We start from the raw sequence: 14,137 nt of genomic DNA on the forward strand, positions 1-14,137 counted from the left end.
CTGATAACCTCCTCCTTTTTTGGAAGTCGGTTAAAAATAGCGAAAAAGGCAGGAAAAGGCAAAAACAAAGGTATTGCCAAAAAAGCAAAATAAGGCAATAAAAAAAGACAGAAAATACGAAGAACAATCAAAAAATATATTTATTTTAGAAATTTTTATATTACAAGTAAAAAGAGAAAAACTATGATCTAGTTTCATTATATGAAAAATTTGTACTTTAACTCTTTGACTATTTTATCCTTTCGAGTTTCTAACTCATAAAACTTTAATCTGTATAGTTGTAGTAACATTGAACCACAAGATGCATTTTGAAGTTTTCTGACAGCATTTTCATTCGATTTTCGCGAAGAAAAGCCTTGAATGTACTAAATGTGCGCTCGACGTAAGTTGATACAAGTGGAGCCCAATTTAAATATGGAACGTTTGAAACGTTCATATTATCAGGAATAAGGGCGTTTTCCTGCGCTTCTATAAGCCGCATGGGCATGTGTATATTTTTTAATCTTAAAAAAAAAAATTGTAAATGCTATAATCACTTTTTTAAATGTAGAAAAGGCAAAAAAAGGCAAATATCTTAAAAAAGGCAAAAAAAGGCAAATATCTTAAAAAAGGCAAAAAAAGGCAACATCAAATGTGTATATATGGAATCAGGGAAAGCTAAATCGTGGACATTCTTAATCGAATATACTCTATCTCTTTAGCAGAAAAAAAGGAAATTTCCATAAAATCCGTTCCCGGAGTCATGATGCACATATTTTATTCTAGAAGTATTGTCTATATATATTAATCAAAGAATTGGTTAAGTTACCTAAGAACATTTCAAATTTAAATTATCTAAACAAATATCACAAGTTTCAGTTGTCATGGCAACAGTACCTTTTTATAAAAATCACCAATTTTTTTTGTCAGTTTCGCAGCGATCCGGCAGCGCATTTCAAGGTCATTGAGCACCGTGTATTAGTTGCAATAGAAAACTGAAAGTTGGTATAGATAATACAAATATTAAAAGGAAAAAACTAATGGGGTGCCCCGTTTTCTAGAATGAAAATTTTTTCCCCAAACAAAAATTGTACCACTTTGTACATATATATATGTTTCGAATGAAAAAAAATCATCATGAAAGTAATAAACGTTTCGAATTTGCATTAACAAAATCGGTTCATAAATAGGGCTTTTATCGGGTCCGTTTTTCGCAAATGCTTTTTTCATCATGCAGGTAGCTTATAATTTGAATTAGAACGAAATCGGTTCATAAAGCCACCTAGCGGGTCTATTTTTGGTAAACGTATTTTCAATCATGCTGGTAGCTTACACTTTGAATTTAAAAGAAATGCGTTCATTAATACGATTTTTATAAATAAAGCGACTCCAGCGTCACCTAGTGGGTCTATTACGTACGTCGCATACGTATTTCTCATCAGGGAGGTAGCACACGTTTTAAATTTGAACGAAATTGGTTTATAAATACGACTTTTATAAATAACTCGACCCCGGCGCCACCTAGCGAGTTTTCTGGTAGCCTATAATATGGCCATATATGCAAGGTATAACCTCTGAAAATTTGACTGAAATCTATGTAGTAGTTTTTGAGTTAACTCTGAACAACGAAAACGGCTATTATTTTATATATAGCATTTTCAGTTTAAATGAAACTTTTTTCAAATTAAATGAAACCTTTTTCGGGTTAGGCGAAACCTTTTTCAAATTAATTGAAACCTTTTTCAGATGAAACTAAACCTTTTTCAAATTAAATGAAACCTTTTTCGGATTCAATGAAACTTTATTCAAATTAAATTAAACTTTTTTCAGATTCAATGAAACTTTATTCAAACCAAATGAAACTTTTTTCAAATTAAATAAAACTTTATTCAAATTAAGTATTAAACATTTTTAAATTAAGGGGAAACTAACTTAACCTATTAAAAGCCGTTTGCACCATGTCTGACTAACACTAAAGGCTCTGTTATGCATACTTGGCATTGCTTGAGAGCTGTCACATAAGGAATCTGTTAAATGAGCTTCGCGTGTAAGCTGTTACCCAACGCACAGCATTACATACGTAGAAGTCCTTTGGTTTTTGATTTCTACGTAAAAACACGTACGTAACAGAGCCTTAACTCCCAGTTACACATCGTTATCGACGTATCGACGCCATACTTATATCAGGGAGTCGATAACGCCGATTATGATGTTTAACTGGGAGAATATTTTTACTGTTGCTACACGAATTTAAAGCTGTCAACTATTATTTTCTTAAGGGAGAAGAGGGAAATAAAGTACAAATACTCTCCCTTCTCACTCGCTCGCTTAAGCGAAATGTAAAATTTGGCATTTGCATAACAATTGTCTAATTATTTTCTTCTAACTTAAACAAACTCTATGGATTAGAGCACAGTCTAATCACGGCAACATTCAACTTCGGTTCAAGAATAATTTTGACATGTCCCATTTCTCTTTTCCTATTCACATCATCCTTTACATGTACTCCCGAAAACAAAGATATTTGAAGTGTTATAAAATGAATAAATTATATGATTTGCCTAGTTACCATAACCCCTCGAAAATCACAACAAACCAACCAACCTACCAAAGCCTTATTTTAAGAAATGAAACTACCAATTTTGGTCCAATTGGATCGAAACGGCAACACTGTATTCAACATGCCTTCACCGTAAAGCTGAAATTAGTCAAGAATCTGAAATTAGTCAAGATCTGTTTTACCAGAGCGCCATGTAAATGAAACTCAACACCGCAGAATTTTTTTATAGTTGTAGCCCGTAGCGCAGAAATCTGCGAAATTTAGATTTTTCCATGTCAGCTGATTTTTCCTTCTATAGATGGTTGCCACTTCGTCAGTTTCGCAGATGGTAAAAAAGGTATAATTTCTTATTCAAAATACGTTTAAAATATTTGAAATTTACTATTGAATCAAGTTTTTTGTTGAAAACTAAGTAGTTTATATTTAGTTACAATCTATTCTAGCACGAAAAATTGTAGTTGAAAAGTTAAGTTTATGAAAAGGCATTGATGAGTGGCAACACTGTCGTAAGCAACACTGAGGGCTCCAGTAATGGACAAAATTCTGCGTATACAGACTGCGTTTAAGTATAAGTTCAGCGTTCTTGACTCATTTCAGCTTTAGGGAGAGCAACACGTAACAGCTAATTCAAAGTAATCCAAAAAAGAAGTTTCATTTCATTTGAATAAAGTTTCATTTAATTTGAATAAAGTTTCATTGAATCTTAAAAACGTCTCATTTAATTTGAATAAAGTTTCACTGAATCTGGAAAAGGTTTCATTTAATTTGAAAAAGGTTTCGCTTAATTTGAAAATGGTTTCCTTTAAACTGAAAATGCTATACATAGATTTCATTCAAATTTAAAACGTGTGCTACCTCCCTGATGAGAAATACGTATGCGAAAAATAGACCCACTAGGTGACGCTGGAGTCGAGTTATTTATAAAAATCGTATTAATGAACCCATTTCTTTTAAATTCAAAGTGTAAGCTACCAGCATGATTGAAAATACGTTTACCAAAAATAGACCCGCTATATGGCTTTATGAACCGATTTCGTTCAAATTCAAATTATAAGCTACCTGCATGATGAAAAAAGCATTTGCGAAAAACGGACCTGATAAAAGCCTTATTTATGAACCGATTTTGTTAATGCAAATTCGAAACGTTTATTACTTTCATGATGATTTTTTTTCATTCGAAACATATATATATGTACAAAGTGGTCCAATTTTTGTATGGGGAAAAAATTTTCATTCTAGAAAACGGGGCACCCCGTCAGTTTTCTCCTTTTAATATTTGTAATATCTATACCAACTTTCAGTTTTCTATTGCAACTAATACACGGTGCTCAATGACCTTAAAATGCGCTGCCGGATCGCTGCGAAACTGACAAAAAAAAATTGGTGATTTTTATAAAAAGGTACTGTTGCCATGACAACTGAAACTTGTGATATTTTATTAGATAATTTAAATTTGAAATGTTCTTAGGTTACTTAACCAATTCCTTGATTAATATATATAGACAATACTTCTAGAATAAAATATGTGCATCATGAGCATCCTCTAAATGTATACATAGAATCGTAAGGTTTGGTACCAGCACCTCTTTCGGCAAAAAGAAAAATTTTGGAAGGTGCCCCAAACCCTGTCTTGGACAATTTTTTTTGGACCACTCTAATGTACATACATACATAAAATGATAGCCGTTTTCGTTGTTCAGACTAAACTCAAAAAGCAGTCAAATTGTCGGAGGTTATACCTTGCATATATGGTCCTATTATAGCGTTCTAGACAACACGCTGGTGGCGTTGGAGTAGAGGTACTTATAAAAGTCGTATGTATTTATTAACCGATTTCGTTCAAATTCGCAAAGTGTACAGGTAGCTCACTGAAAAATTCATTTCCTAAAAATGAATCCGCTATATTTTATAAAATCTGATTGAAATTCATAATGCTTATTCATTTTATGACAAAAAGTGGTTTTGCAGGAAAGGGACCTAATGGATTGCGCTGCAGCCGAAATATATAGAAACCCACATGGGGTTTGGTCTGCTTTGGCCCTATATTCATCTTAGACGAATTTACTTTTCATATAGCTAAATAGAGGATCCGTTTAAGTGTACATGTAAAGACCGCAACATTGTGTAAGCGCACCTTCTTGGCCCTCCTTTAACTGAAAACTGGTTTACGGATCAATGTTAAAGTTGCAAGAGCATAGAAGAATATTACGCACGCTTGGCAGAGATCTCTCAGGTGGAAATAAAACCATCGAAAGGGATTAGTATTCCATATAGTATCACAGCGCTACTATTCTCGGCCTATGTGTGAGGAGGATTCTGTTCTTTGATTGATTTAAGAACCCCTTGAATTGAACATAAATTATAGCTTTTAAGCAAGATTTAAATATAAAAAAGTAGGGCTCGTAATTATGATCAAAACAAAATCGGCTCTAAAGTTAGTTGCAGCTTTTATGACATATTCCCTTTGAAAATTATATCAAAAATTTGCAATTGCTTTAGAGTAAATACACGGAGATAAAATAAGTTAAATATATACGTATGTATGTTCATATGTATTATTTAAAATTAATTTGAAATCCCTGTGAATTTTACTTAGAGATAGATATCGGGTTCCACGGGACCCGCGGTATTTATTTGAAACAACGTTGGGATGGGCTATTTCGGGAGAGGGATGAAATTCATGGTACAATTGTACTTTTTGTTACATTTTGCACTGCATCACAATTAATTCGAAATACCACACTCCGCATACTTGGAAATTTAAATTTTTGCGGATAAAAATAGACACCTTTTTCTACATCATAGAAGTAAATGCGTGGTATTTATTAAAAACGGATGTCCTGCTAAAATCAAAAAAACCGTTGCTGTCATAATATGTCTTTTCCAGTTGCAAGTACTACTAGAGCGTAAAAGAACCATAGAGAATAAAATTTAGAGGAAAAGAAAATTATCAGAAAAAAATATTAAAGGCAAAACTAGTAATAAGGTGGAACTACGCCATTTTTACATTCTGATGGTTAAGTTCTGGCGAGTAATTTTCCCTTTGGCGGGAAATACTTCCCATCACTATAAAACCCAAAAAAAATCTACTTTCACTAATATTTTGAACATTTTTTCATCAAATCTTCCTCTTAAACACTTTGCTTACATTTTAAATGAACACATGCCTGTTTTTTTACTAATTGCCAATTGCTGCTGCTTTAATTTTTACTTGCAATAATTTGCAGCTTTATCTGGTTGTTACGCTCTCGAACTCGTCCTCTTGCAAATGTTTGGGGTTATTGAACGCATTTGTAATAAAAACTTGCTAGTAGAGTGATAAAAATTCTAATAATTTTTTGATATTAAACGGAAGTAGGAGTGTTTTCGTATTCTGCCGACAAAATTATCCAGCAGCAAAAATTCTGAGCATTCGCTATCAAAGAGACAAAATGACGCGAGGGTAAAATTTGCAAAAACGTGCAAAGCTCCAAACAGCTGATCACTTTCACAGTTGCAATAGGTGGTCCATTTGGTAATTTATTATCCACTTGGTGCATTGTCCCTGATTTGGGATTTTTTTACTATTGAATACTTTTGGATAGGAAAAATGTTTTTTTTTTTTTTTACATACAAATGAATGATCGAAATGAATAAGTTAGTTTTCTCAAAATTGTTTGCGGTACACATCATGAAGCATTCAAAAATAAAAGAACCTGACTTATCTTTGTTCTAAAAAATAAAAGTAGATATGGCTGCAAATTTGTATTTTCTCTTCAACCAACAACTGAAAAATTCAGCCAAAACATTTCAATATTTTTATTTATTTCGGAATATTTCAGGGACAAATATGGTGATGCTTTCCATTTCCAGACAACCGGTCAGGTACGAGCATGATTTTTAATTTCGACCAAACTCAAATACACTGTTTGTTATTCCATATAATGAGACACGTATTTTTTCTTTTGGCTCGGATTTTTTTCGGCCGAATTGAACGCGATTTTGTTTTTCAGTCAAAAATCGATTATTCGAATTGACAGTGAGAATTTTTTTTTAAATGCCCATAACTTTGTCAAAATTTAATAGATTCCAACAATGTTTTTACTCAAATGTCAGTAATTCTTGTCACTTCAAGATAGAATGATATAATTATTGATTTTCATTATTTCAAATTTTTTATTTAACAATAAACAAAAAGTGCAATTTTTTTTAAATTGAATTTCTCAAAAAGTGTATTTTTTTCTCTCAAACTTTTTTACCGGGAAAGAGACACTTTGAACTACAATCAACCCAAATCTCTAATAGCGAAGATTTTTTTTTTCTGAGTTATGATTTTTTATAGAAAATATACGTTTTTGTGGTACATACTACAATATTCTTATATTGTTTAACTAAATGGTAAATATGTATGTAATATATCAGCAAAAAGTACAGCCGTGATCATTTTTTGTGTATCTTGAAGTCACAAGAATTACTGACATTTGAGTAAAAACATTGTTGGAATCTATTAAATTTTGACAAAGTTATGGGCATTTNCTCACTGTCAATTCGAATAATCGATTTTTGACTGAAAAGCAAAATCGCGTTTAATTCGGCCGAAAAATTTTTCCGAGCCAAAAGAAAAAATACGTGTCTCATTATTTGGACCAACAAACAATGTATTTGAGTTTGGTCGAAATTAAAAATCATGCTCGTACCTGACCGGTTGTGTGGAAATGGAAAGCATCTGGTGCAATTGAAAAATTGTGTACGGCAACTAGTTGACACACACTGAAATTAGAAAACTGGGGATTAATACATAGTAAATTGACTAAAAGCAACATCGCAAAAAATATAGAAAAAAAAGGTTTTTTCTTAACAGCGGTCGCCCCTCGGCAGGATATGGCAAACCGCCGAGTGTATTTCTGTCATGAAAAACAGTTTCTCATAAAAATACAATCGCCGTTCGGAGTAAGCGTAAAACTGTAGGTCTCTCCCCTTTGTGTGACAACATCAAGGCGCACGCCACAAATCGGAGGAGAAGCTCGGCCAAACACTAACATATGTGTAAGCGCCAATCTATTATTATATTATTATTATTATTAAATTAACTAAAAATAAACTCAACACAACCTGTGCTTAATAACTTTACTCCCTTTTCTCACTGTATACTAGCAATAATTATAAAATCTGCAATAAATAATTAAAAAGGCCCTATTTTCTGTTGTTTTAGATAATTTTGAAAACGCGAACACTGCTATTAACTTGTTCATTTCTATAAAAGTATTTTTTTTGGAAAAGAGTTTTGTGAAACTTCGATTCCATTAAATGCAACTGTTTGTTTTGTTCTAAAATTTTTGGATGAACGTGATATATTCATTTGTCATTTGTATTGGAAACTTAGGGTTTTTAAACCCTTTTGAAACTATTCATATGTACATATTTAAATATGTATTCCGTCTTCGTTACGCCACGTTTTGTATCATGTTTTGCTTAATAATAATAACACTGGTCTACAAATTTCAACTTTTTTTCTGCGAATAAGACGGGACCTGGTGTTTCTGAACGGATTTTTCGTGCTGAACACGAATCCGGGGTCAAAAATGTCCCATCACGTCACGTTTTCGAGAAAAAAGGGGTTGAAACCCCTAAAAACAGCGTTTTTGGCCATTTTCGAAAAATTATAGAGCTGAACCCTGACGTGGTACAAATTTTGCATATATCAGAAATTAAAGGCTAAACCGTGCCCTTTCGAATGAGCCCTATGCCGAATTGATCGCGTGCACCCTTAAAGCAGGGGGTGTATTTGTGTTTAGGGGTGCAGGAAAAATTGATCACAGAAAGAATTTAATCTTAAACGATCATAGAAAATTAATAATGCCAAGGTTTTAACTATATTAAAAGTCGCTGATTACGAATCTGCAGTTAGATTTTAAAAATTTAAGATGACGGGTCGAATATGGTGGATATAAAAATTGGACTCCTAGACACAAATACACCCCCTGATCTAAGGGTGCATGCGATTAATTCGGCATAGGGCTCATTCGAAAGGGCACGATTTAGCCTTTAATTTCTGACATATACAAAGTTTGTAGCACGTCAGGGTTCAGCTCTACAATTTTTCAAAAATGGCCAAAAACGCTGTTTTTAGGGGTTTCAACCCCTTTTTTCTCGAAAACGTGACGTGATGGGAAGTTTTGGACCCCAGATTCGTGTTCAGCACGAAAAATCCGTTCGGAAACACCAGGTCCCGTCTTATTCGCAAAACCCTTGTAGACCAGTGTAATAGATTGGCGCTTACACATATGTTAGTGTTTGGCCGAGCTTCTCCTCTGACTTGTGGCGTGCGCCTTGATGTTGTCACACAAAGCGGGGGACCTACAGTTTTACGCCGACTCCGAACGGCGATTGTATTTTAATGAGAAGCTGTTTTCCATGGCAGAAATACACTCGGAGGTTTGCCATTGCTTGCCGAGGGACTACCGCTGTTAAGAAAAAACCTTTTTTCTATATTTTTTTGGGATGTTGTTTTGACCAGGGTTTGAACCCAGGTGCTGATGAGTGAAAGCGCGCACTGCTTACCACTACACCACAGCGGCCGACATGTTTTCTTATGTATTTTAAATTTCGGCAAACAATTTTTATATAGAGAATTTTATCTATTTTAAAATATATAGTGCCGTTTTCACAGTGGGGGGTTAACTCAAACTCTTTAACTCTCAATTTTTGTACTGAACCCCTGTAGTTAACTGCCGAATGAGAGTTATCTCGTCACTGTAAAAAGGCCCATAACTTTTTATGTATGGTCCTTAAAATGCTGGTACTTTTTCTGCTAATTTAGTGCATTTTTATCAATGTTATTGTGGCTTTTTGTTGGCCATTTGGTACATGCATTTTTGTTGGCCATTTGGTACAAAATTATAAAACTCATTTATCATCCCTGGTTCGGGAACTAAAAATTTAATGTCGGGATGGACGGGATCGGAATTGAATATTTAGACTCCTGGTTTTTCTGGGAACAATGAATGTAAAATCGAGAATCCTAAAATACTTTCACGAAAAATTACCATAAAATCTTAATCGTACCAAACTCTTCCAAGAAGACGATTTAGTGACAGATGAATGTACGTGTTTACGATCAATGGACGATTACCGTGAAGAATCAGAAGAAATGTCCGATTATCAGTCTTCTTATATCTTACGCCAATCGAGCTGAGAGCAACCGGGCATGACGTCATCAAATACAAGAATGGGAGAGAAAAGACGAATTCAACAAGAAGAAGGGGAAGAACCAAACAAAAGGCAGTGTTGCGAAAGTTTTGAATTTTAAAAAACACTTAAACCCAAATTGCGTTTTTTCTGGGAAAAGCACCAAATTTTTTTTGGGATGCAAATTAATAAAAATCGATGTTTTTTGCTCGACGGTCGATTTCTTCTGGCATGAGTGGACGTTGGCAAACATATGCTCTCAGCTTATGATTGCCATTGTGCCATAACTTTGTTTCCATTTTTGTAAAGTTGTTTACAACACTTAAGGGTGCAGTAAATTTTGCTTCCCTTTTTTTAAGATTTACAAATTTGGTGTCTTTAAACTAAAAACAAAAGCCCCAAAAACGCACCAGTACCAAACTCAAAAATATTCGCCTTTTGAATACAGAAAAGTACTAAGTTTAGTGCGAAAAGCACCAAGCTGAAATCAGTATCGAAAGGTTTGCTCAAAAGAAAATGTAAACAAAAGTATTGTGTGACGTCAGCGAATGAGTGGATGCTGCCAAATCGACGAAGAGAGGGTTAGCGAATGGCGTCCCCTTTATTTTCTGCATCGTGCCTTATAAAGGAGTTTGGAAGCCATGTGAATGGCGCTTATTCATAGATTCAGATAGATAGATTGGACCGATTTGAAAATACCTTCAAAAATTGAGTTTTTTATTATTAAAGCAGTTTTTTTTATATTTTTTGAAAAAAATTTTCTCAGATGACTAAACAGTTTAAACTTAAAAAGTTTGCATAAAAATATTTAAAAAATTTTTTACGAAATCATAATAATGAGATTTTTGATACAGTTTTTGAACTTTTTTCAAAGACTGGTTTAAGAAAAACTTGAATAACTCAGCCAAAACCTTACAAATTTAGACTTATGAGGTATCATTGGTAAGGTATTTTCTCGCCCTTTTAATTTCTTTGCGAATAAGCTCATTCAAAGTATGGGAGGGGATGGTAAAATAAACGAGTGTCATTCCATGTTGAATTAAGATGTGTTGGTATTTGATAAAGAAAAAATTGGACGTGAATGAATTTTTTGCAAAGAAATAAAAAAGGTGAGCAAATACCTTTCCACTGATACCTCATAAGTCTATATCGGTAAAGTTTTTGAGCAGTTGTCGAAGTTTTTTTTACACAAATCTTTGAAAAAAGTTAAAAAACAGCATCAAAAATCTCATTATTATGATTCCGTTGATACAATTTTTTAACATTTTTATGTAGATTTTTTAAACTTAAACTGTTTTGTCATCTGATGGGATTTCCAAAAAACCGGTCCAGCTCACATAAATCTTAATATTTTTCCGAAATATTTTGGTAGAAGTTTTAAAATATACTAGGTTTTGTAATCCCGCCGGAAAAACCGCAACTTTTTTTGGTGATGCAGTCTAATATACATATATGTCTTACGCACAAGTGCGCTCGGGTATAAATATAAAAATTTCATCTAGCTTAAGAGTACTCGCGTACTCCTTGAGCACGCAGTATTTCCTTTCAGTACGATTTTCATTGTTGAAAGTTGAAAATAAAATTATTGGCTCACCTTGAAAAATAATTAAATAACCTCTTTCCATTTTCCATGTTTTTCTACAGATTTCCCTGGCATGTGCTTTGCCTCTACGCGCTGTGCTACGGTCGAACCAGGCAAAACATGGGAGCTGACACCATTTTGCGGACGCTCAACTTGTGTGCAGAACGATGAAAAGCCCGCCAAGTATATTTAGTTTTTTACTTATAAATGTTAGACAAGCATTACTTTAAACTAAAACTTCCCATCATTTTATTCTTCAAACAGATTGCTCGAATTAGTCGAGGACTGTGGTCCGCTGCCATTGGCCAACGAGAAGTGCAAATTGGACACCGAGAAAACCAACAAGACAGCACCTTTTCCTTACTGTTGCCCGATTTTCACCTGCGAGCCCGGCGTAAAACTCGAATACCCCGAAATTCCAAATGAAGAACCGAAGAAGGAATAAATAAAAAAACTGATTCATGCATTCGTTAACGTTCGGCAAAAAGTGAGGTTGAGGTCCAAAAACGCATTAAGAAGATAGATGATCAACTACACCATAGTTCTTTATCGATTTACATGCACAAGTGTGCCTCCACCATCTTATTGAAATATGAAATGAAATCAATTGTATTGTAAACTAGCAATTACCCGGCGTGCTTCGCTGCGCCTTAAATGTATTTTTGTGTTGTAACTCTCCCCGTAAGCTCTTATGGCCTCATTTACAAAATATTTTTAAAGAACTTTATGAAGTTAGATTTAAAAAAAATCGATCTATGAAGCATTGTTTATTTTTTTTTTGAGTTAATATATTTTCGAACGTAATTAGAAAATATGTAAAGAACCGATAAGTAAATAAATAAATAAATAAATAAATAATNAAAACATACAGAAATATGTATACTTTTCGCACGTCATGGGTAATAGTATTTGAAATAAAATTTTTATGAAAGATTTGCATTAGGTTGGCATTCATTTCGTTAGTTTGATTTGTTTCCATGCTACACCCAAAATGTATTCAACAAAGTGTGATTGATTTTGACATTGCTCTCATAAGAAACAGGCTATAATGTCAAACTGAAATGAATTCTTAACCCATTTGATTTTTTTTTTTTCAAATTTGAATTTGTTTAAAAAAAAGTTACACACAAATTTTTCCAGCAAAAAAATTTCTTAATAAACGTGAAATTGTTAAGAGATATACCGCCGAGGAGAGCAAGTAAGTACATTTAAAGTTGGGTAATAACGGCATTAACGGCGAATTAAGACGGCAGCGATGGGAAGAAAGCTGTGGTGTTGTACTACGTGATTCATCTCGCGTTTGTGAAAACCACTTCAAGGAAAGTGATTTCATTAGTTGTTCGTCCGAATCAAGCACTTTCAAACGAGCTAGTTTATACCCAGGCGCAGTCCCAATGCCATACGAAATAACTGATACAAGTGAGGTTATAGTACGCGATCAGGATACATTCTTTGTTGATGTCCAAACTCAAACAGGCGACTCTTTAGAATGCACGTTGATAACAGAAATATTTCTTCTCACCGAAATAATTAAAACCATGCAAGCAAGTATGGAAGAGCTTAATTTGAAAGTGCTCGAAGCAAAGTCTTTAATGGAAAACTATTTCGCATGAAAAAAATTTTTTTCAAAAATAAATGTTTAGGATAAACAATTTTAATATAAAAATAAACGCACAAAAGCATAAAACTCGGGCAATTAAAAACAAGAAAATTGCTAAAACTATTTTATAAACAATTTGTTTTATTTTATTCACAAAATATATATATTCCAGGTAATGTAAGTAAAACAAAACTATAATTGAAATAAAAGCCTGGAGCATCAGTGCTGACAAGATGCATTGAAGCTAAGGGTTAATTCGTTTGTTTATACTTTTTGACATTATAGTACCTTAAAAGAGAGCCGCACTGAATTGTCAATCACACCTTGTTTAATACACCTTGGCTACACCTGCAGGCATTGCTATGTACATAAAAAGCGGTTGATCAAAATTTAGTTCTGCACCAGTTTTTCTTATCGAAATCAGTACCAATTAAAAAAATCGGGCATTTTCATGTGTTTCTTTAACTGCATGTACAAGCATGGCTATACTTAGTTAATTGTTTCCTTAAAATACCTCCAGATAGTTACTTTACCATATTCAAATGCAAGGAACCATTACATTTGGGATTTTTAACTTTTTGGTATTTTCTTTACCAAGTTTGACTATCTGTGGTGAAAGAAAATGTATTGGTCACATTACATAAAAAACGGCCCATTTTCACGAATTCTTCAGAAAGGTATCATACATACTATTTTAAATAGAAACAAGTAAGAAAGGCTAAGTTCGGGCGGAGCCGAAAGTTAAATACCCGGCGCAAGTGTTAAATATATGTTTTTTCACCTCTTTGAAAGCTACCGCTAGAAGGTCAGGGGTGTATCAATTTTGAGTAAACTAGCGTCCTTAAATTTCGAAATATTGCAGTTTCAAGCATTTCTGAAATATACCGTTATATGAAAAGCGGCCGTAATTTTAGTCCGATTTCAATAATTTTCAACGTTTTGCTTTCATGTGGCAAGAACAATAAAAATACCGAGTTTGGTACAAATTGGTATAACGGTTACCGATATACATATATGTGATCATAAGTGGGCGGTGCCACGCCCATTTTCCAAAATTTTACCATAAACGTATTTCTAAAGAATTGTTCCAAGCATCAATTTTGAATAAATTAGCTTTAATATTTTCTGATTTATCGAAGATTTTGTATTTCTCTAAATTTCCGTTATTTTGGATGTGGGCGTGGTTATTGTCCCATTTTTTAAATTTTCGGCCAGTTAGTATGCTGTACCCAGGCCAACAACTGTGCCA

The 14,137-nt window shown here is 33.6% G+C and overlaps 1 protein-coding gene across 1 annotated transcript in view; it reads left to right on the top strand.

Annotated features, from left to right (window-relative positions):
* Nucleotides 1–11,907, top strand: part of LOC108360161 (uncharacterized) — an 87,583-nt gene extending 75,676 nt beyond the window's left edge. The window contains exons 2-3 of the mRNA XM_017612345.1: nucleotides 11,351–11,471; nucleotides 11,553–11,907. Of these exons, the coding sequence (XP_017467834.1) occupies nucleotides 11,351–11,471; nucleotides 11,553–11,733 (302 nt within the window). The 3' untranslated portion in view covers nucleotides 11,734–11,907. The remainder of the gene's footprint in view (nucleotides 1–11,350; nucleotides 11,472–11,552) is intronic.
* Nucleotides 11,908–14,137: the final 2,230 nt, after the last annotated feature.

This window comes from Rhagoletis zephyria, unplaced genomic scaffold, assembly GCF_001687245.7.
Source record: "Rhagoletis zephyria isolate East Lansing unplaced genomic scaffold, Rhagoletis_zephyria_1.1 Rzeph_scaffold_00014, whole genome shotgun sequence".
Lineage (NCBI taxonomy): Eukaryota > Metazoa > Arthropoda > Insecta > Diptera > Tephritidae > Rhagoletis > Rhagoletis zephyria.